Raw genomic sequence first — 23,664 nt, forward strand, 5'->3', positions numbered from 1 at the left:
AGCTCACACTAATAATTTATCTTTCAGGTTGTTGATCTAATTTCACTCTTCTAACGTAAGGACAGAAAGTTTAATAAATATGGCAAAGGATTATGATCATTTATTTAAGCTGCTAATCATAGGAGATAGTGGTATGCAGTATTGATTTTATTATTTTATATTAAGCACACGTTGCTAAAGAAGAGTATGACTGCATCCAGAACTTTGTTTTGCTGTCTGGGGATGCAACTGCAGAAAACTTTTTTGGGGTTATATAATTCAATACTGAATTTTTTATTTGGATTTCAAGGCTTTTATTCTCTATAATAGAGTTTTGTATTCGAAGATATAGAAAGAGCGTTTAAACTATTTTTTCAGATTCATATTACCACGGTTTATCCATTTCAGTACAATTATCGGTCACTTTCAGCTAGTGATAAATAGTTAAGCTACAGTTGCTAACAATGAATCACTAACCGAACAAATGGTTCCAGTAAATAAAATTGGTGAAATATATCCATAAAATAAGTGTTGGTATAGAAGTTTTATTTTGGGCTAGCTCATTTGAAATACTTGTCTTTATTGAAGTAGTTTCTGTTTGCTACTGAATTATTATAAAAAAGTGCTTAGCTATTTTGATTTGTGTGGGAGACAGCTAATTTCTCATGTTCAAAACTATATTATCCAATAGGCTAGCATAGGCTGTAGCTGGCACGTACGCGGGGGGGGGCCTTCGGCCCCACCCCCCGAAAAAATTCTGCGTACATGCCTGGGCTGTAGCCTAGGGACACTAAACCTAGGCCATTCCTCATTTTTTCAAATGTTTGAAAATAAGATATTGTTTGAGACTTGATACTTGGCATGTATGATCCATTCTGGTAGGACAAGGCCAAGGGAAAGGTGGAGGGGGGGGACTTGAACATTACTGGACTTGAATGGTAATTTATATTTAAGATGTTTCCACCTAATTCAATAGCATTACGGGTACTTTCCCTATGGTAGGCCTGGGTTTGTGTTCAGGACTCGGAGCAGTTTTATTTATTTGTTTGTTTCGCTTTTATCGCAGAAATTTGCAGTAAAAAGCAGTAAAAGGTCAAAAGGGGTGAAAAGATTTTTTTTCGGACGAGAAGAAAGTAGCTGGTTGTAGAGTAATATCAGAAGCCACTAAAAGGTATCATAGCCTACTCTAATTGTACTGTAAATGATTATAAGGACTTCCAAGCAACAACAAGTAGTTTTGGCTTACATTTGATATTTGTCTAAGATCCCAGTTATTATCTTTTTTGTTTCTTTTTTTTTTTATCTCAGAGGTCTTAGTAGGTCTTTTATGACTCTGCTCATACCACGCTAAGTATAATGTGACCCTTATGAAAAAAGAGGCTTATTTAACATTTCGAATTTTTTTAAGTTCTTGGGGTGAGGGTAAGCTGATTGAAAACTTCTCTAAAAATGCCTAAGAGCTCCGTTAAAAAAAAAAAAAAAAAAAAAAAAAAAAAAAAAAAAAAAAAAAAAAAAAAAAAAAAACACAAACAACTGCTTTATTCGTGCATAAATGCCACTTGTAAATTCATGTATACAAGGAATATTAGGGATATATTAAATATTTTACTGTTGTTTATTTCACTCTTCATTTCAATAGTATAAAAAATTTCCTTCGCAACATCTCTCTCTCTCTCTCTCTCTCTCTCTCTCTCTCTCTCTCTCTCTCTCTCTCTCTCTCTCTCTCTCTCTCTCTCTCTCTCTCTCTCTCTCTCTCTCTCTATATATATATATATATATATATATATATATATATATATATATATATATATATATATATATATCATGAAAAGAGAAATCACCAATGCAACAGCACAAACACACAAAAAAAAAAAGAGACAGAAGGAGAAAAGGAAGACTGTTTTCCTAAATTAGTGATTAATATAGACCAGCACTTGAATGAGGCCTTAACCCTACTCATCCATACAATCACATAGGTCAAACAGCATAGCCAAACACAATCAACCGTAAAGAATAATCCATGGACAGGCAGTCATGTCGTCAATAAGTATAAGTCGTCATTTACCAAACAATAGAAAAAATAATAAAGACAAATAATTCAGAGGCAACAACCCAACACAAGGGCTCATCAGGAGAATACACTGGCCTATAGGGTTTCGCCACTTTAAATTCTCTACCCAGCCAAGTGTTTTGGCTACCACAGAATATCCATGGCATCCCCGTGTCAGGTATCACCCCCAAAATACATGCCTATGAAAAAAAAAACAGCAAATGTAAAACAACCAAGTAACACCAAAACAAGCTTATCCTGTTAATATATCCCTCTTTTTAGCAACAATAGGTAAACTAAATATGATAAAATTTACCAAATCACAAATATTAACACAGTGCAAAAAAAAAAAAAAAAAAAAAAAAAAAATTAATGAACTAAAAAATTATAGAATTCATCTTTACCATGTGGCTATTTTTTAAAAAAATCCGCTCTATTAGAAACACAATTCAAAATTATAAAACGCAACAGCCCAGATAGCCTTAAAAAGCGCCAACAAATAGTGAAGGGAGCTCCAGTACTCAGGACATCCAGCGATGATGAAATACGAAAAAACATATACATTAACCCTGATTTGACACGCATGCAGATTCAGAAACGAGTGGAATTCAGGAGAAACAAAGATAAAAGAGCAGCACAGTCTTCTGGTGGGAGCCATTTCTCCCAAACTACGTAATGCGAATGTGAGACAATAGCCGAACAGCCAAAAGAGATAAACTTACTAGTTTTTAACGCACACAGTATGGTTGGAAAGTTCGGCGAGCTTCAAGCATTCCTCTACGAAAACTCTCGATACGATGTAATCTGCATTTCTGAAACTTGGTTTCATGAAAAAATACTATCGACTAGATTTGGAATACCAGAATATGAAGTTTTTAGGAAGGATAACACGGCAAAACCAGAGGGAAGTGGAGTGGCGATACTTTCAAGGGAAAACTTACACATATATGAGCACAGTAGTTTCTCTAATAAGACAATAGACGCCATAACTTGTGTTTTGCCAACTTCTAACGATAGTTCTCGCCTGGCAATTGTAGCCGTGTACCGGTCAACAGCTACTTATAAGAAGCCGAGAGAGGGACTGACAGCAGATCGTGAATTTTCTGCCTACCTGGAGAAGATCTGTAACAAATTTAAATCCGTAGTGATATGCGGAGACCTAAACATACCTGAAATGGATTGGAAAAATCATTCCTTCAGGATGAGAAGCCAGAACTCAAAAGATCAACTAATACACTATCTTGACCTCACTAGCGAGTTGAACCTAGCGCAGAGTGTCCTTGAGCCTACGCGTCAAACCAATACTTTGGAAGTTGTATTCAACACGCCCATGGTAGACCTGCTCGTTACAAAAACAGTCGTTAACCCCGTTACAAGCGACCACGAACATGCTGTCCACTGCCAAGTCCGTGCTGAACAACTCAAAATTCGTACACAGGATGATGGACCCACTTTTAAATTAAACTTCCATAAAACAGACATAACAAAACTCAAAATAATACTAGAGCATACCGATTGGGACAACCTTGTGTATAACCTACCAATCGCCGAAGCCTGGGAAGTTTTCTATGGCATACTTCATCGAGCCGTCACTCAAACCACACCATTCAGGAACAAAAAACACATTGGAAAAAGGATATTCCTTCCCAAGCACATAAGAAAGCTCATCAGGGACCGGAGGAAGTTATATAGGGATTACAAAGCCTCTGGAAGCATAAGTAGACTCGCCAAGCTTCAGAAACTCAGCTCAAAATGTAGAAAAGCTATCAGAAACTACAACAAAGATTGCGAACGAGAAGAATTCCAGAAAATAAGAACAAAAAGCGATTTCTACAACCTGTGCAAACGCAAGCTAGGTCAGCAACAGAAACTACCAACACTAATAGATCGAAGTGATGTGGTCCATAGCACTAGGCTAGATAAGGCGAATGCTCTTGTAAAATTCTTCGCCAGTACGTTCACTGTTGATGATGGCTATTTACCTCAACTCCAAGACTCACACCCAGGAAGCGAGCTCCACAGCATTGGCTTCACGCCAGGAAGTGTTCTAAGAGCAATGAAGGGCATGAAAGCGTCAAAAGCACTCAATCCTGATGGCATCCCGTCTTTCATCCTGAAAGAAGTGAGAGACGAGCTATGTGAACCTCTGGCAATACTTTTCCAAATCTCATTCGAGCAATGCAAGTTTCCTACTTCCTGGAAGCTATCCCATGTAACACCTATTTTCAAAGGAAAAGGGAAACGGAGTGACCTGGAGAATTATCGCCCGATCAGCCTTACTTCACCTTTCCTGAAAATCATGGAAAGGGTCATAGTGGAAAAGTTAAACTCGCACCTCGAATTGAACAACCTCATCTCAGATCATCAGCATGGCTTCCGTAAAAATCGTTCTACTGTTTCCCAACTAGTAGTGATACACGACTACATCCAGTCTACCCTTGACCGTGGGATTCCAATATATATTATCCTAATCGATCTACTTAAGGCCTTCGACCGAATATCCTTGCGAAAACTCATCCACTGCCTTGAAGTCTATGGAATCCAGGGACAGCTAAAAAATTGGCTCTCAGCTTACTTGAATGATAGAAAAATAGCAGTCAAGGTTGCAGACACACTATCCACATGGACAGATGCAACCAGTGGCGTCCCACAAGGTAGTGTTCTCGGCCCAGTCTTGTTCGTCATGTACATAGACATTTGCATAAATGCCATTTCCCAAACCGACTTCGGCCTGTTTGCAGACGATACGAAGCTCCTGGGAGAAGCTAGTGCATCATCACAAATACAAAGCGACTTGGATGCCCTGACAGAGAAGCTCGAAGAATGGCAACTTTCACCAAATTTAGCAAAATGCTCTGTCGTCCATCTTGGCCGCCAAAATCCGATGTGCACATACAAAATGAAAGGTATCGACCTGACAAAATCTACCTGTGAAAAGGACCTAGGTGTAATTCTGAGCTTGGACCTCAAACCAGAAAAGCATATCGGCCTCGTTGTGCGTAAAGCGTCGAATACTCTCTGGCTACTCAGTCACTCCCTACGATACCTTGACAATCACTCAAAGATCTTAGCATACACAAGCTACGTCAGGCCACAGCTTGAATACGCCACTGTCATCTGGTCGCCATATCTCAAAAAGGATATTGACAGAATAGAACGGGTCCAGAAACGCTTTGTAAAAGGACTTCAAGGATTCAGAAACCTTCCGTATGACGAAGCTCTAAGAAGGCTCACTCTCCATAAACTTGAGACAAGAAGAACGATCTTAGACTTAAAAACCCTCTTCAAGATAGTTCATGAGAATTTTGGGAACGTAAAAGACAAGCTTGTTCAAATAACTCCCCAAAACAACACAAGATCGCACAGTCTGCAATTGGAGCCCGTGAAGATGAAGATTGCAAGATCTAATTCTTACCAACATTCGTTCATACCCCGGGTCATCAGGATCTGGAACAAACTACCATTCCCAGTCGAAAAGATGAAATCACTGGAAGCCTTCTCCAATAGCCTAAACATAAACATACCATATCTCGAGACTTTTAACGTAGGACGACTTTAAATGGAAATCATGCCGCAGTCGATCCGCTCTTCGCCCTGCCATAACATTTTTCTTTTAAAAAGGTGTCAGTTGTATAGAAATTTTGTATTGAGAGGCGTGAGGAATAAAGTTATTTATTTACTACAAATCCTTGCATAACGAAGTAACTGTGAGAAAAACGCAGAATACGTGATATTTGAGTGTATATTACTTTCAGGGAATGGGAAACTAATCACTTCAAAATCAAAATCATCCGTTTTATTATACATTTTAAAACTTAATTTATTATTATCACAAATATTAACATTTAAATCTAAGAAATGATCTTCATGACCAGCGCCATGACTAGGCTCAAGAGTAAGCTCTGATGGATATATATTTTTAGAAATATCAATGAAATCCTTACAATTTAAGACCAAAATATCATCTAAATATCTGTTATTATTTGACAAAATATGTTTTAAATTATTTGGATTATTCTTATCCATCATATGTTTATATTCTAGTAGTTCATTTGCTATCAGCACGAGTTGCTGCTTACTAATTGATCGTTTTAGCGAACTGTTTGACAAAAGTTTGTCATACACTTATTTGTAAGCTTCGTTTGATAGAGCTTATTCGTTAGAGGCTTAATTCATTAGTATACAGCGTTGCATTGCTGCGCACCAACTATTAGGGGAGTTAAAGATACCTTAACGCTTTGTTTTATTGTTGTGGTTGAATTAACAATCTTGATTAGATTCCCTAAGCAGTTTGAACAGTTTATCAACATAAATAATGACTAAGTGCTCACTGTCTTTCCATCATAGTGAAAGAAGACGTTAATGAGAAATTTTCTTAAGACAGTACTTAAATATCATTATCACTGTATTCAGAAAATTCCTTGCTGACTTATTCGTTTATCTTGACAGCTTATCCTTTTATTCTTTTTATCTTTTAGGAGTTGGCAAGAGTTCTTTGTTGATAAGATTTTCGGACAATGTGTTCTCACATAATTATATTGCAACAATAGGCGTGGATTTCAAGATCAAGACATTAGAAGTGAATGGACAGCGTGTTAAGCTTCAAATATGGGACACAGCTGGCCTAGAGAGGTTTAGGACTATAACTTCAACGTAATTTCTCCTTTTTATAAGGGATTTTAGAGCTACTTTTCAGTGGAAAAAGCCTATTTTAGTCAACGACTATTGGTACACTGCTTGATTGGCTCTAATAAAAACACATACCGAAAATTTTTGAAGACCTGGGTCTGCCCAATTTGAATGTTTTTTTCTGTAATTTTGCTTGATTCACTCTTTTCTCAAAGAATAGCCTCCCCTTAAAAAAGGCCTTAGTTCGTGCATGAGACGCAGCGTGTGGCTTTGAGCCCTGGCACATCAGCTTGAGACATCTGCAAAATTGACTGTTTTCGTTTTTTTTTAATGATGAATGAGAAAAAATTCAATTTTGACAGTGACAAAGCAAACAGCAATAGTCAAAATATTTTATTTCACATCCAGAGATTGGTTTCAACGGGAAAACAAATTATAAAAAAGGGACAAAATCCCCACATCTAAAAAGAACTTCTAAAGGGTGTAATGTTAAAAAGAGCAAGTTAAAGAAACTCCCCTCTATGGTGAATTGCATAAGATGCAGCAAAATAAGTGCTGACAGGAGGAACTTGATGAAATTCCGTATTATAAAACTGTATAAAATTAGTTCATATTAAAACAACTTTGCTGTTTTATAAAGTGTATTACAGTCAACTAGAAACTCCACAATAATACAATGCAGTGATTTACAAAAACTCTAAAAAACATCTGTTAAAAAACTCTAAATGACAGTACTTTTGAAAAATTGGATTAATTATTTCACTAATCATCTCTAGTAAATAAATGTCTCTGATGTCTTTTATTTTTAGTCTTGTTTAGAAATAGGCCAAAAAAGTCTCTGAGGTCGATCATTTTTAGCCTTGTTTAGTGTGTAAGGAACCTTGTAAGGATCGAGGCAGCCCTTTGCAGAGGCCGTTGTTCATACAACTGGATATGACTCCCTGTCGCAGTTGTCCTCCGAAGTTTTCACTTTAAAGGGGGGTTACTTGGGAGGATATTTCCATGGAGGAATTTATCATGAGGGAAGAAAATTTCCATGAAGGGACCACAGGAGTTTCTATCCATTGTGCTGTGTTCTGCAATTGTAAACTTAACCAATTCAAACAATCAGATTCCATCTTCGCTATCCTTCGTGCTGTGTTGTGCAATTGTAAAATTAATCAACCGTAGAAAAAACTCGTTTGCAGTTTAATATAACGATTTTGATCTCAAACCGAATCCCATTTATTTTTCCATTATAAGAAATACTCATCTGATCATAGTTTTAATGTGATAAATACAGTTTATTCTGGAATCTCCCTTTGTCTCTGTTTATCTTCAAATCTCTATTAATAATTCTTTTCTAAGCTCTATTGTTTCTCTGAGACTTTGTAAAAGACAAATGGTTCTATTAAATATTTCCTTTTTCTAAATCTATACAATGGTGGGAGAAATCGAAAAGGTGTTCAGCAAGAGTTGTTGCTGTAACTCTCCTTAGGTTTGTATGTATTCTATTGATGTTTCTTCTACAGTGCTAGAGAGATTCTAGACGTATTAGAGAAAAAAAATGTTCTTTAAGGAAAACTGGCTCAAGTTTTATTGACTTCCAGCTTGTGGCTGTGCGGCTGACGAAGCTGATCAATTTAAATCTGTGTCATTTATTAGGGAGCATGCTCTTTGTACAATTCTTTAGAGGACGGAGAAGGTATTCTTCGCTAAAACTGGGTTGCTTTCTGTTCTATCAGGAAGATCAAGATTTGCCCAAGAAGTAGGAATACCAGTTTTAGGGAAGAGAAAGTAAGGGGAGGGGGGTCGTCGGTTAGTTCACTTATAAAACCTAAAAGTTTATGCTGTTGAAGTCTATCATTTCAATCCTGGTGTTTTTTAACCAATATAAAATTACCCACAGTTCAATGGTATTCTATGGATTATACTTTGTATGTGTTTTAGCATAAAATCTCTTCTCCCGTGTTTTGCTATGACAGTTATGACAGTTAGCTAATGTCAGTAATAAAATTGTGATTTATTTATATAAGTCACTGTTGATGGAAGTAATTCGTTCATTTCCGGGAAACATACATTAAGGTTACATAGAAACAAAATATTGGGTTCATATTTTCTTATATGAAGAAGTGTGGACGATATATCAACCATTTAGAATTAAAGAGATTTTGAAATTGATGTTTTTTTGAAAGATTGAAGAAAATAAGATGAAAATTTTTTGAAGAAAATCGCTTTCCAATTTTATGTATTCCGATTAATTAAAAAAATAATAATTTGGAATGTCCTATTTATTGTAAACAAACAACGATTATTATAATAATTGTTGTTTGTTATTCGTTTGTGTCAAACCGCCCGATTAATGTTAAAAAATGAGCAATCATTTCATTGGTGGATTGAGCTTTGAAATTAACTTTTCCAAATTACTTGACGAAGTTTTTGTTATGGTATTTCAATTAGTAGGGGTTATCCTAGAAACATGAATGACCAAATTTATGAAAAACAGGAAAATAAAATGTACATATGATTTTAAAAGAAAGGCTAAAAATGAATTCAACTACCCAGCTTTACTGTTTAGCCAATTTCTGTTTGAAAAATTGAATAACGAACTAGAAAATATAATTTAAAGTTAGCTTTTGGAAACACTTAATCTGGATCTTAAACCCTTTTTGGAGTATCTTACCCAGAAAATAAATTTTCTCTTCACTTAATTTTACCACTTATCTCACTTCATGGTTTTGTAATTACGGTTATCATGCATTGCAAGACAGTATATACTCCTCAGACTTGCACATTGAATATGTCTTTTCTTTCTGTTCTATTCTTTTTTTTTAGCTATCATATCTTTGCGTTTCTCAGCTCTTCAATAGCTACCACTTTGCAGTAAAATTGAATAATTTAAAATTTAGAATGAGTGTAAAATTAACTTGAAGTTAATCTTAACTTGATGAACCCTACGTATGATTTAGTAAGTAATGCCAAATTCATTTCTGCTCTACTTTTTAAAAATTTTCTGTCATATTTTTCTTTTTGTTTATACCAAAGGCTACATAAGCCGTAATAATTCACGAAAGATCAATATCTCAAAAGATAGGTCTAGAAAAAAGTAAACCACGTTCATTTATTTTGGCTCAGTAGGCTGCAGTCACCTGTATATGGGGGATGGTATATCTTCGTAAGTTTGGTCCGAAAGCCTCTTCAATTGGAACTTCTTTAGTTTAAAACCCTTTTTAACGCATTTTATGCACCCAAGAAGTTGTTTTTTTTTTCTCTCATCCCCTCCTTTTAAGTGTCAGTGGTGTTTGCACTTGGATCCAAGCTCAGTCTTTTGTAATTCGGTTGTAAATATGAATTGCTTAAGTTTACACTACTCAATGTTGGTCAGAAATGGCCCAAACTTCTAAAAACATCTGGATTTGTCTTTTCTTTGAAGCTGTGCCCTTCTAAGTGCGGTTTTTGGATAGAACATCAGTCTAGTGTAAAAAAAGACTCATTACAGTGAAAACTCCATTTCTATTCTTGTTAGATTGATAAATTAAGAATTTTCTGCCAAAGAAGAAATGCGGCTAAAATTTAATTAGAAAATTCTTAGGTTTTAGCTCTGCAGGTATTCTCTTGTTAGTTTTCTGTAGCAGCCTTACTCACAGAAATATATTTACCAAGATATATTGCCGAAATCTCTCTGAAAAATTAATTGTATATGTAGGCCTATACTTCAATAAAAATTACTGATTCATTTTGATTGTTTATTATGATAGCAGATTTTTGACTTAAATTTCATTTTAGGTACTATCGCGGCACACATGGTGTAATAATTGTTTATGATGTCACAAATGGCCAGACCTTTGCGAATGTAAAGCGATGGCTACAAGAAATCGATCAAAATTGTGACAGTGTTTGCAAGGTCCTAGGTAAATTTTAAACTGATGTAATTACCTTTTTTTTAATAGCTACATGTAGTTTTACTTCATAAATTTATTAAAAATTACCTATTGATTTTGTACGATCCAGCTGTACAAGGGTAAAGGTATGTATATCCGCTTTTCATTAGTCCGAAAAAATTTTGCTCAAAGCTTAGGGCAGTCAATAGTGGCTTGTGATTCAAATTGAGATCCAGGTTACACCAGACAATCAGGTATTTTTGTTGTGAATGTTTCAAATATTGGTATGGATTTTTATCCACTAGTACTGCTATTAGAAACAGTTTTCCTTTGAAACAGCCCATAGACTTATCATGTATGTTAAGTCGTGTTCAATTTCCTTTAATAATTGGGTTAGAGCATTCTTGCTTATTGCTTTTAATTAAGCAGTTTTTTTTTCAGTGGGCAATTTCTTCTTGCTCACTTTGAATGGGGATGGACAACGGCTTCATGTTTACATCGTATGCTTAAAATGCTAACTTAAGAAAACAGAAGAACCAATTTGAGCAGTTTCTGTTGATTATCAAAATGAATCGCACATGCCAAAAGTTGCTGGAAATTTAACAAACTTTTTCATTTCATAAGAGTAGTAAAATCTAATTTTATTTTAATGTCCTGTAAAATTCTTGTCAAATTTAACGGCTAATGCATTGAGTTTTACATGAAATAATAACGAACACGCATAAAAAATACACAGGAAGTAAACACATTGTCGCTGTTACGCCTAAACGCCAAATCTGACATTTTGAAGCTGCCGAGATAATTACCCAAAACTGTTTGCTAATGCCATTGTCAAAGAGAAGTTGGCAGTATAATGTAGAATAGGAGGGTTGAAGTGGGATTGAACATGCATCGCCATGCTGATTGTCCCTTTGACTGCAGCTCAGCAAACGGTTTTCAGTAATTATTTCAGAAGTTTGAAACTGTCAGATAAGGATATTTTGGCGTAACAGCGACGGTAGAGGCCTACTCAAAGCAGTGTAGATTTTTTTGTTTCTTGATTTCATCCTGGATTATAAGAAACGACCAAGCCATAACTAAGTTACTACTACTGAAACTAAAACCAATCCCTCTAAGGCCAACATAGATGTGAACCTTTCTCCAACTCAATTTACTAAAAGCTTCACTTTCTCCCATCCCATAAAGTTCCAATTTCATTTAAACCCTTTCATATAACCCTTCCCATCCCACTTTGGGACCACCTTCTTTTTGTTTGGCCTAAGACGGAAGGTCAAAAAGCACAATCTTTGGCAGTCTATCATCTTCCTTCAGTAAAGGTGGTTTAGCCCTCTGAAACTTTCTTTGACTCTAGATCCAGAAAGTAAAAAAATGAACCGTATTTTTCGTATAGCCCATTGTTCGATATACGATCAGTCAAACGAATACCTAAACTGTCGTTAGGCAATTCCTTTGTAAAATAGTGAACAAATCTCCGCCAGTCTTTCGAAGCACATGCGTTTCAGAGTCATACTTGACCACTGTTGTTATTGTCGCTTCTAGTATTCTAATCTTGGTTCGCACTTTTATTTTCCTATTCTTGTACCCCAGTCCTTAGATATTCTACTTTTTACATCTTCACTATATCCACAATCTTTAATAATATTACTTCCCACTTCAGTGGCCTATCTTCTTGTTCGATTTTCTCGTTACGTAACATCAACTCCCATTTTATTCCTAGTCTAAGCGACTTTGTGGTCTTAACATCACTTTCCAAACCCTTTTTTGTAGCCCTGAACTGTCAAAACCTTCTAAAATTCATTAATTTAGTAACAGTTCGTTCGGGATAGTCCGATAATCCACAAATTATAGGTCTAGGTGACTTTAACTTTCCTATTTGATACCATTTTCTTTCATAGTCTTTGCCATGTTTCTTAGGACATCAAAATAATCCATTAACGGGGTTGGACAAACCCTATTTAACTTTTGATTCCATACTGAGTCTCACTTCCTACCTTCAGTGCAGCAAAAGAAAGGTAATAGTAAAAAATAATGTTTACCTCAAGGCCCTATTATATTAAATAATAATTTGACCTAAGTATCTTTTTTATCATTAGAGCCTAATATCCTCATTAATTAGTCATTCAATTTTGCTTCTTCATTTTTGGTATTTCTTTGTACTCTTCATGAAAATACCTTTTTTCATAATTATGAAATTGTTTTAGTATAAGCATCAAACTAGAGAAGTCAATATTTTTAATTTGCATCTTCTCCGAACCTTGTATAGAGATATAACACTATAATAATTTCACTTGAATAATTTTGTGGTTTGGTGATTTGCAGTCCCTATTTCAGCTCCTTTTGAAATCAAGTGTGCTTTTATAACGAAGAAAGAAAATCTTTCCCTGAGTGTTTCTCTAAAAAGGTCTTCTGGTTGGACACGATGTAAAGCAGAAACATTTTGGTGGTCGAATTTAATCTCTTTTTCAATTACTCAGTTATGTCGGTTTTGAGTAAACTACTATTTCTCTGATTATATTTCTACTATTTTCGCTGTTGATTTCTGAAAAAAAAAGTTTGCTCTTGTGTACTAATGACTGTGCAGTATTTCCTTTTTTCTAGTTGTAAGGTTTTATTTTAGTAAAAACTATAATTTTTTTTTAGTTGGAAATAAAAATGACTTGCCAGAACGTAAAGTAGTTGAGACTGAAGACGCCGAGAGGTTTGCTAGACAAATGAAAGTACCATTATTTGAAACCAGTGCCAAAGACAATAAAAATGTTGAAGATGTAAGTTTTTTTCTCTTTATAAGAGGTCTGTTCTTAACTTTTTCTTTTTTGATTTATCTTTTAATTTAGAATGAAATTTTTAGACAATAGCAAGGTCTTGTTCTCATTAACCACAAGGAGGATAAGGCTGTTTTAACCAAAGGACTAGTTGAAGGATATGTCAACCAGGTACCTGGCTTGACCTCCTCCTCCTGGAACGTGAAAGACTACATAAAAATGAGCATTGTTGGCTATGTTTTCGGTAGAAAATATACTACAGTTGACAAAGAACTAGAAAAAGGAATTTAATAGTGAAGTCTGTACTTAGTGAAACTGCACAAAACCTCTTGCCAATGGGGGATTGTTTGATGCTAACGGAAAATGCAATGATTGAATAGCTATTTACATAAAAAATTATCTTTGGGGCACCAAAAAGCCAATTATTAGAAACTATGTAAAGTATTACCTAAGCTAGGAGATTTTTCAGGGTGGAGGAGTTATGAAATTTCATTATTTAATAATTTATCCTACCATATATTATAATTTGCTTTTTTTATGTAAATATTGACGTAAATAATTTCCACATAAGATAATAAACAGAGCCTCGTTTTGTGTACAGACCTCACTGTTTATGCTCTTATGCATCATTGATGTGGATCATGTAATTTTATGCAACCAATAGAGCAACAAAAAACCATCAAAAATAAAAGTAATATTGATTATCTTTTTAGATAGTTATCTTAATTAATGCTGAAATTTTACTAATTTTTCGAGATTTGCAAGGTACTGTCTTACATACAGATTTAGACCAGGGTTCTTTAGATGTATCCCTAAAATATGCGCTAAATTTTCAAGATAGCACTGGTTGCCACTCTCCAACATGTCCGGGACTTGGGTGGTTGATTCAGCGAGGAGTGTGTAATTGTCTGCGTATACAATGTCCTCTAGTTCCCCATCACTGGTTAGCTCGATTTCATCTTTTATTCTCATGGAGTTTTTGAAGATCCACTATGTTGTGTAGTTAAAAGGGATTGGTGAAGCTGCGCAGCCTTGTCGTACGCCGTAGACGATTTTGGCGAGCTCTGCGACCTTTCCATACACGCAGATTTTGTTACTTATGTTTTCATTGTAGGCCTTCATGGGGCTCACCTGCTTTGGTGGGACACAAGCATGTCTTCTAACATGGTTTCTCATAGTAGCAGCCGAAGTACATAGTCGAATACGGCTATAAAATCCAAAAAGATAGCTGTGATTTCTTGGTTATAGATATAGTGCTAGTACAGAAGAATCCGAAGCTGGAAAATGTGATCTACGCAATCCATTCCCGTATGAAAATCAGCTTGATTCGTTTCTTGTTCTCTGCTCTCTTTTGGATTTAAATATATTCACGACAACAATGACGAAATCTTTCTGTCCATTTTCAGGATGGAGATGCTTAGATAATTTTTGCAATCCATCTTAGAATATAGAATATATTTATTCACTACAATAGCCGGAGCTAGCATTAGCATGTCATGACAAAAATAATTTATACCTTTAAAAACACTCACAGGAAAATTAAAACAAACATTATATTAATCAAACAGATATTAATCAAACATTAAATATTAGTCGCGTCAATATTATTAAAATTACGGGTAAAATATGGAACAAATGATTTGCGATATCTCTCAGTACTATGGGCTGAGCAAGTCAGTTACTGTGGACAATTCTTTTTTATTTGTCGGAGTCTAGTAACTGGTCCTTCAGTTGGGGGGCTCACACAGTTGGGTAGTAGACGACAGTGAGTTGGGGAATTTTAACAATTTAGTCCAAATCTATATGTTAAGCCATGTCTACGACTATCAAGTGAGTCCAAATTGAGTTGTTTCAGTGCATCTTCGTAAGTTGAGTAGTTTTGTCCAAGCATATTTTTTACAGCTCTTTTTTGTATCGTCTCAAGTCTATCTGTTTGATCTTTAGTCAATCCCGGATGCCAAGCAGGGCATGCATACTCAAGAGAAGGTCTAACATAGCTGCAGTATACAGACTTTAAAACCTCAGTTGGTGTACCAAATCTTTTTAGGTTGGAAAATGAATGTAAAAGCGAGGCGCTTTTTTTAGTCAGATAGTCAACGTGCGAATTCCGTCTTAAATCATCCTCCAAAAGAATCCCAAGTATTTTAACAGTTTTCTTTGTTGGTAGTATGGAATTATGAGAAGAGCGGTTGTTACCCTTTAGGAAGGAAAATGTCATATAAGAGCTCTTAGTTTCACTGACCGTCAGTTTTACCTTTCCTAATTCAGCTTTTAGATCATGATAGATTTTGATCAAGTCAGACTGTTCAGTAGTCAGAGGGCTTAGTCGCAGTGATAAAATAGTTAAATCATCAGCAAATTTAAAACGCTCACGTATTGTTGTTAAAATACGGTTAAAAACAATAAGAAAAGAAAGCGGGCCTAATTTAGTCCCTTGTGGCGAACCACAAAAAATATTTACAAATTCAGATGGCTCATGATCAGGAAGTTGGACACACTGAGATCTTTCAAAAAGAAAACTAGCGAGCATTCGTACAACAAATGGACGGGCACCCATAGCCTTTGCTTCTTCCACAACTACATTATGATCAAGACTATCAAAAGCCTTAACTATGTCTGCAAATAATGCATCAACATAGGCCCCATTATTTTCTAAGTGCTTAAGGATAGTATCCAACAATGCAATCAAATAATTAACAGTACTATGCCCGGATCTAAATCCAAATTGTTGGGGATCAATATTATCATTCATGTCCTCAAATAAACAATCAAAAATAAAACTTTCAAATACTTTTGAGAGAGCTTGAGTTTTCGAAATCGGCCTCATCTCGGTTATATTTTTAGGTGCCTGGCATTTGGGGATTGGCGTTGCATACGCCTGTTTAAAAATACATGGGAAAACACCATCAATAAAACACTGGTTGAAAATTCCCGTTAAAGGAGTAGATAAAAGATCAGCACACTCAATAATCAACTTAATTGGTATCTCACTAGAATAACTAGATTTACGAGAATCAAGTGCTTTTAACTTTTTAGCAACTGAACAAATTTTTAGTATAGTGATATTTGAAACTGAATCATTCGTTGGTAATTTTCTTAGTTGCGGATGAATTTTACAAATAGATGGAAAAAAGTCATTAATTTCACTAGGTAACAGGGGTTTACCATTGACATCTCTCACTTCAACTCTGGTTACTTTTTTCCCGATAATATTCTGAACTAAGTCATGGAACTTCCTTGTGTTGGATTTATATATTTTGCTTATTATTTTAGACCCATACTGCTTACGAGAACATCTTATTTTATATACAATTAATTTTCTTACTCTTTTGAAATCTTTTACGGGTCAAGTTAAATGCAATTCGTTCCTCACTTTTATCAGATTCCGAATCTCTTGAGTAATCCATGGTTTATCATTAGATTTCACACATATTTTTTTTTGTGGGAAAAGTTAACAGTATTTTTCGAACAGTTCCTCACAGAATAAACTTGCCATTTTGTCACCGTCAGACAATGAGAGAATATCACGCCAGTCATGATCTGTGAGCCATTTCTTGTAGAGATTTACGAGTTCAGGTGTGAAAGGCCTGTACACCACACTATTTATTTGTCTATTTGGGATAAAATGATTGGGTGTCCAAGCAACACACAGGTGATCACTCAAACCTAATGGGGGTAATGTAACTGGAGTATTATAATATTCAGGACTGTTGGTTAAAATGAGATCCAACATACGGTTACCTCTTGTGGGCACATTGACAACCTGCTTAAGTGATAGTGAATTACTTAGCCATTTGGCATCTAAGTCATTAAAGTCACCACACATTATGATACCAGCATTAGTTGCCCTTCTTACATACTGGAATGATTGCTGCATCCCTGTCATCCTGGGGGACGTACTCGCTCCTCGAGATCTTGTTGAGGAGGTCCTTGAACATGTTTTTGAAGAGCTGGCTGGATTTATAGATCTCTGCTTATAATTCAACTTCTCCTGGCATTTTATAGCCCTAAAACGATTTTGCCGCTTTCATTACTTCCTCAATTGTATAGGCGGGGAAGTATCAGCGGGGTATTGATTTTTGGTTGGTTGGTTCAGGTCCTCTCGCTGGTGGTACATGTTCTGGGAAAGGCTAGTCATGTCTATTTAAAAGGTTTCGGGAAAGTGTTCTGCCCAGCGATTCATTCCCTTTCGATATTCAGTGACAGTGATATTACAGTTTCGTCCATCTTCGGTATAATTTCAGCTATTAGATTTCCCCATTCACTTGAGGTGTTTAAGAATCTGGTATTGATTTCGAGTAGCATTTCTTCTGGCAACTTCCAGCTCAGTTGCAATCTTCTTGCAGTATCTGCTCTTGTCTCTCCTAGCAAGTCTGTGATTTTTCTCCCGAAGCCGATTGGATTTTTCTCTATCTAGTCAGGCTTACGACTTGTCTGGAAAGGCCTGAAGTGTCTCCATTGTGCACCACTTCTTGTGGTTTTGACTCGTTTTCTGAGTATCTTCGTGGCTGCTCCTTGCGTTGCTTTTTTGATTTTTTTGCTTGATTTTTTGGTCCAATGATTTTGTCATCCGCTGTTTGTTTGCATTATGTATTGTGAATATGCTACGCTGGGGTAGCCTCCATTGTCCCTTTCCTGCTCAAAGTTGTCATGTTTTTTATTTTTGTTATTTTTTCCCTTCTTTGTTTATTTTATTTGTGTCCTTTGGTGAATATAATTTTTTTTTAATATTAGATAAGACTTCGATTCGACCTTAGATTTCTACTAGCTCTATTTGAAGATTTTTTGTTTTTCTATATTTTGTGCTAATGAAAAAACCTTGAAATTTTAAAATAATCTGCTTGGTCAGAACGATGTCATACCCTTGCGTTGAGATCTTCTGGAATTATAAGTTGGACCCGGCTAGGACAGTTGTTAAGGACTGCCTTTATTTTGCCATAAAAATGGCCTTTCAGACGGTCAGTGAATCCTGAGCAAGTGCATTCGCTGCTACTACAGTGACGTTGAATGGGCATTTCTGATGGCGGGTCTTTGCTATTCAATTAAATATTGGATGCCATTCCGACGTTGTTGGTTGGATCTTCTCACTGAGAATGGATCTGACACCATGACCTCTAGAGCCGTCGCTAGAGCCAAAATTATAGAAATAATTTACGTCTGCTGTTTCTGGCTCTCTGATCGTCAATCTACCTTTGTGTTTCAATCTGGTTTCAACAAAACTCAGAATGTCTAGGTTATATTGGATGAATTCCTTGACTGTAAAAGACTGTGTTATGTAACATTTTAGTGAACATATATTCTAAGTTCTAATTCTTAGATTTCTCTTCATCATCTATATCGATGTTTTAGTTGTTACCGACCCCCCCACCCCACTTTTCGTTAAGACCGCTGGTAGTCTTGACGTGTTGCTTTCCGGGGATGCTGTAGCATAGGTTGTTTTGTTTAGTCCGTCATTTCCATGGTATTTCGTGGGAATTTTGTTGACCAACGGTTCCCCAATTCATTGGTATGTTGGCTGAGTGGGTGGTGGGGGCAAGCCACTCGCTCTCCACAAATTTCAGAGTTGTCCATAAATCTTTCGCCCTTTCGCAGTTGTCCTCCTGCCCAGAATCGTGCCGTGACGGATTTCTGCTGCACCATCTAATTCAACCCATTATAGGAAGAACGTTTCTAACAGACGGACCCTGTGTATAGCCCTCTACAGTATACATTAAAGGGGCTTTCTTCCGCCTCTGCCTGTATTTATGACCCCCCTGGGCAAGGGCTCTGTATTTTCAATTATGGACCCCTAGGGATTAGGTTCCCCTTGATCCACGCCTCCATACCCATGGAGGTACCCCACATATATGTAGAGCATTCCCCTATCTACTACCTGGAGACGCGCTAAGTAGCCCGGCGGGAGTTCCTACTGAAAAGGTGACTGAACCATGAAGAAGAGCCCTTTGATCGGTTTTATCCCATGGCTATTTATGTTTGTGCTTACTTGTGTCAACTAAATGTTCTAGAACTCCACAAGATAGTTAGGAGCATGAAAATTAATGTCGCCAGCAGTTTGTTATTTTCCTCTGAAAGTTTTGAAGCATGTCTTTCTAATTATATCGGAACATTTGGTGTACCTATTTAATCAGTTTATAAAGTGTGGCATTTTGTCTTATTGTTTCAATTCCGCTTAAGTTATGCTATTATTTGAATGAGGTGATGACAATTCTTTCCATAATTTCTTACTTATGTTTCTTCTCCGAATGTTAAGTTAAGGAACTTATGTCTCTTTACCGAGTTTCCAAGAAGAAAATTAAGGCTAAAATGGTGGAGTATCTTGAGTAACGGATGCTCCCAAATCGAACTTCGAAAAAGTATGTCTTCTTACCAGACAGGGCTATTTTTCATGGCGGTCTTAAATGATAACCCTGGACACTGGTTGGAAAGTGGCTTTTGTTTATCTTGATATTGTGAATTGATCTTGATTTGGTTAACCTTGGCATTTTGCTCGATCAACTTAATAATTGGCCATTTCGAGTGAATTCTTTTTTTACCTTTCAAGGTCCTTCCTTTATAACCATGCCTTTATATGGGAACACCAGTGGTACCGTTTTGGGTACAAAGAAGGCTGAGAATAGTGTTCCACGAAGGTTTGAGCTTGGTGTTTTTAACTTTTGATAACGACCTATCTAGAGCTCTGGAAGTTTGTCATTTGACCTGGCTGTGTCTGTAAATGACATTATAAAGTTAATTATAGCGCGATTTACGGGTGATATTCGTTTTAAGCTGTTCACGAAGCCGGAAAAGTAACTCATGGAGACGCTTATTACGGATGCGAGCCAGATTGAAAGTTGGACTATGAGCTAACAAACTGAGGTTGAACAAAACTCAATATCTAGTGTCTGGAACAAACACCAATTACGGTCCATGATCTACCGAAAGGTGACTCGGTGATACTTGAATTAAACGACTAAGGTTTTTAAATACCTTTATGTTCTCAAAGATGAATGCCTGAGCTATAAATTCCACATAGAACTGTTTTGCGTCTAAGTTGCAAAGAATATTAGAATTAGGAGAAAATTAAAGCAGTTTTTCATTATGACCCAATAAGGTCTTAATATTTCTCTACTTTTCATCCTTACTTTTTATATTGTAGTACTGTCTAGTCAAGTACGTTCCCAATCCGTTTACCCCTGCTGTGTTCGATGCAGAATTCATCCGTCAGAGTGCTTTTTGAAGGTAAAAAAGAGATGCATCAATGAGACAGAGACATTTTAAATAATATATTCTGCCTCTCCATGGAGTATATATTTTTACTCATCGCAATTTGTGTTAAAAATAACAGCGTGGATTATTGCCACATTGCCTCATTGAAACGTCCCTGACTGGGAGTTATCTCCACCGATAATCGACTGTAATTCGAGGATATTTTTTTCTGTTCATCATGTTGAACCAGATGGTTGCTACATTTTACCGAGTGAGTTATTAACAGAGGACAATGTACCTAGTTTTAGTAATAGCTTGAAAATATCGGTTTTTCGTTGAATATACTGAATCTTAGCAATTTTTCTCTTGGGTGATTTGTCACTGTTTTTTTTTTTTTTTTTTTTTTTTTTTTTTTTTTTTTTTTTTTTTTTTTTTTTTTCTGTAGTGTCGTAGTGAAACAATGACGATTACGATATTCTTGGCGTTTCTTACGTGTTTTTTTAGTGAGATTGAACTACTTTTGTTATTTCATCGTTTTTTCTGCCGTTTCTTCTTGTATTTTTTTTCTGTTGGTCGATAGCAATGTAAATATGTGTTGTTGTTGTTTTTTTGTTTGTTTTTTTTTAAAGGAGGTTAATCTAAGCGAGTTTGCTTCTGGAGGTTGATGTATTTGTTTGTTCAGTGTAAATGAAAACCCTTAATAGATAAAAAAAGAGCAACAATGAAGTGTTTCAATCATTCTGGCTATATTTAAATTCAAATTTGAATTCTTCAGCGATGTTGCACGATTTTGCCTGTTAGTTTTATCAGTCGATGGGAATTGTATTTCATTTTTAATGCATATCCGATGTGTGCAACAAAATCTTTGCCACACCAATTCACAAGGCGCATCTTCAGCTTCCTCTAAAAAGAAACCGAGGTCTTTTCAAACGTTTACGAAAGGTAAAACTTTGGGATCGCTATACTGTCCTTTTGACTAAACATCTAGCTATCTGAATTTAAAAATAGAAACGTAATCAGAGCTAAAATTTAACTAGACTAGCACTTTTCTAACTGAAATGTAAAACTAACCTGAGACTATTGTTTTGAAGAGGTTCTCGAGGTCCATGTTATTTATAGAAACAGAAGCACCAAAGTGGTGCGAAAAATAAGTTGATTCGTGCTGAGAACCTCCGTGTACAGGTTGTCTTGCGCAATGAATTCCCCGCTGTGTTTTTCCTTTTAGAATATGTTTAGTGGAGAAAGAATAAATATATCACGACTTTAAAATAAGCATAAATAAGTGAATGGCCATAATTTCAGCCTTAAATTATGAAACGAATATACACACTTCAAAATCATTTTATGACTTATTAAATAAAAAGTTTTCACCCCAAAATGTGGTTTTGTGAAATATTGTAATTTTTCTAATAAATTGTATTAACATACAATTAAATTTTATTGATTTAAAGATGAGTTTTACTCTTTTTGTTTTGCAGATGTTTATGTGCATCTCAAGAAATGTGTTAAGAATAAAATTGGAACAGAAGACCCGACAATCAGTTGCAGAACCAAGTGATAAGCATAAAATAAATTTAAGAGATGCTCAACAAAAGAAGAATAAATGTTGTCGGTAAATCGGGTTTTCAAGGACTGTAAAAACAGATCTCACGTAACTGCCAATGAAAGCCTTGAAAACCACATCAAAGAACTGCACAATTTTGTCCTATCTAAAATGAAAGAGTGTATCTCCAAGTTTCATAATTACCTAATTGGGTTAAATTAAGCGTTTCACGGTATTTACTATGAAAGGTTTTTCTTTGAAATATTGATAAGAAGAAATCTGAAATAGTTTAAGAAAAACCGAAAAAAAGAGTTTTCACTTTGACTTACCGGTATAGTATTTGCTAAAGTAAATAAATGGTCAGGTAGCTTCTGAGCAAAAATACTAAAGCTTAGTTTTTCTATTACGTCTGTGCAATTGTGACCAGTTGATAGAGATGCCACTTGAAGGAGCTTTCTCACTTTCCAACTCATTCTCAAAACACGTGCCAGATACGCCCTTTCGTTTTGGACATGACGATTTGTTATTCATTCTAGTGTGTGTTTTATGGAACCATAGGTGTGTTTGGAATATTTAGTCACATTACTAAGTCCAAAGTTTATGTCTATTAGTGTTCCAAGCTTTCGATTTGCTATGTATATAATTATAATCTGACAAAGGAAGAATTACAAAATTGTTCTAGAATAGCTTCTTTGACAAAGTAGCATTGAAGTTTATCTGTAATTTAAATGCTTAAAGTATTTTGTTTAAGTGTCATTGTTCATTTTTTTTCTGCATTCTGTGATATGCTTGAATGTTTCTTGTATTAATTTCAAATAAGGTTTTATTCTTTGTTTGTTAAATTCGGGCATTTTGCGTAGTTTCTTGTCCAGTTAGTTGGTAATAATATCCACCGTAATGAAGTAAGTATTTATTCAGTGTGTTCTAATAAATCTAACACACACATATATATATATATATATATATATATATATATATATATATATATATATATATATATATATATATATATATATATATATATATATATATATATCCGTTTCAGCTATAGTCACTAAGGTACTTTGACTTTGAATAAATTAGTTCGAACGCAGACGCTGATTACGCAGAGCAGACGATTTATTAAGCACAGCCAATGTTAAACAATTCATTCTTTATTTCAAGCTCTATTTCTTTAAAATTTGAATTGGGTTTTTATACCGGAATGTCCATTTTAGTTTTGGCTGGAATTCATCCATAACACATTGAATTAATGTTGATTGATAAAGAAAGAACAAGCTCTATAATTGCGTTTCCTTTTTAATTGGTTGCATTTTTAAAGTTACTGAACTTTTTTTCCTATTTTGTTTAGTTAGTCCGTCAGTTATTCTTCGTTTAAAGGACATAAACCTTACAGTTATTTTTTACTTGCTTTTACTCATGTAACTTCCAGTTGAGCTCCCAATTAGTAAATCTAAGCTAACTTCTGAAGTTAAAATAAATGTTTAGCTTCCAGCAAGATCTATAACATATAATCACATATCTGTGCAGTGGGTGAGGTGTGGAATATTTCTCTGTCCTAAAATTTTCATTAAGCTATCCTCAATTCGCACAATGCAGACCGAAATGGAACTTTTGAACAGTTTTAGAAACCCCTCTAAGAATTCTCATACCCAG

The 23,664-nt window shown here is 35.5% G+C and overlaps 2 protein-coding genes across 2 annotated transcripts in view; both read left to right on the forward strand.

Moving 5' to 3' along the window:
• LOC136042821 (MDS1 and EVI1 complex locus protein EVI1-B-like) overlaps window positions 1-23,664 on the forward strand; it is a 60,098-nt gene that overhangs the window by 17,792 nt on the left and 18,642 nt on the right. The gene's annotated exons all lie outside the window — the stretch shown is intronic.
• LOC136042822 (ras-related protein Rab-35-like) lies at window positions 30-22,893 on the forward strand. Its single transcript, XM_065727758.1, has 5 exons — window positions 30-131; window positions 6,508-6,682; window positions 10,424-10,548; window positions 13,159-13,283; window positions 21,944-22,893. Exons 1-5 carry the CDS (start codon window positions 80-82, stop codon window positions 22,079-22,081), a joined length of 615 nt encoding a protein of 204 aa, XP_065583830.1. The 5' UTR covers window positions 30-79; the 3' UTR covers window positions 22,082-22,893.

Source organism: Artemia franciscana, unplaced genomic scaffold (genome assembly GCF_032884065.1).
Source record: "Artemia franciscana unplaced genomic scaffold, ASM3288406v1 Scaffold_209, whole genome shotgun sequence".
Lineage (NCBI taxonomy): Eukaryota > Metazoa > Arthropoda > Branchiopoda > Anostraca > Artemiidae > Artemia > Artemia franciscana.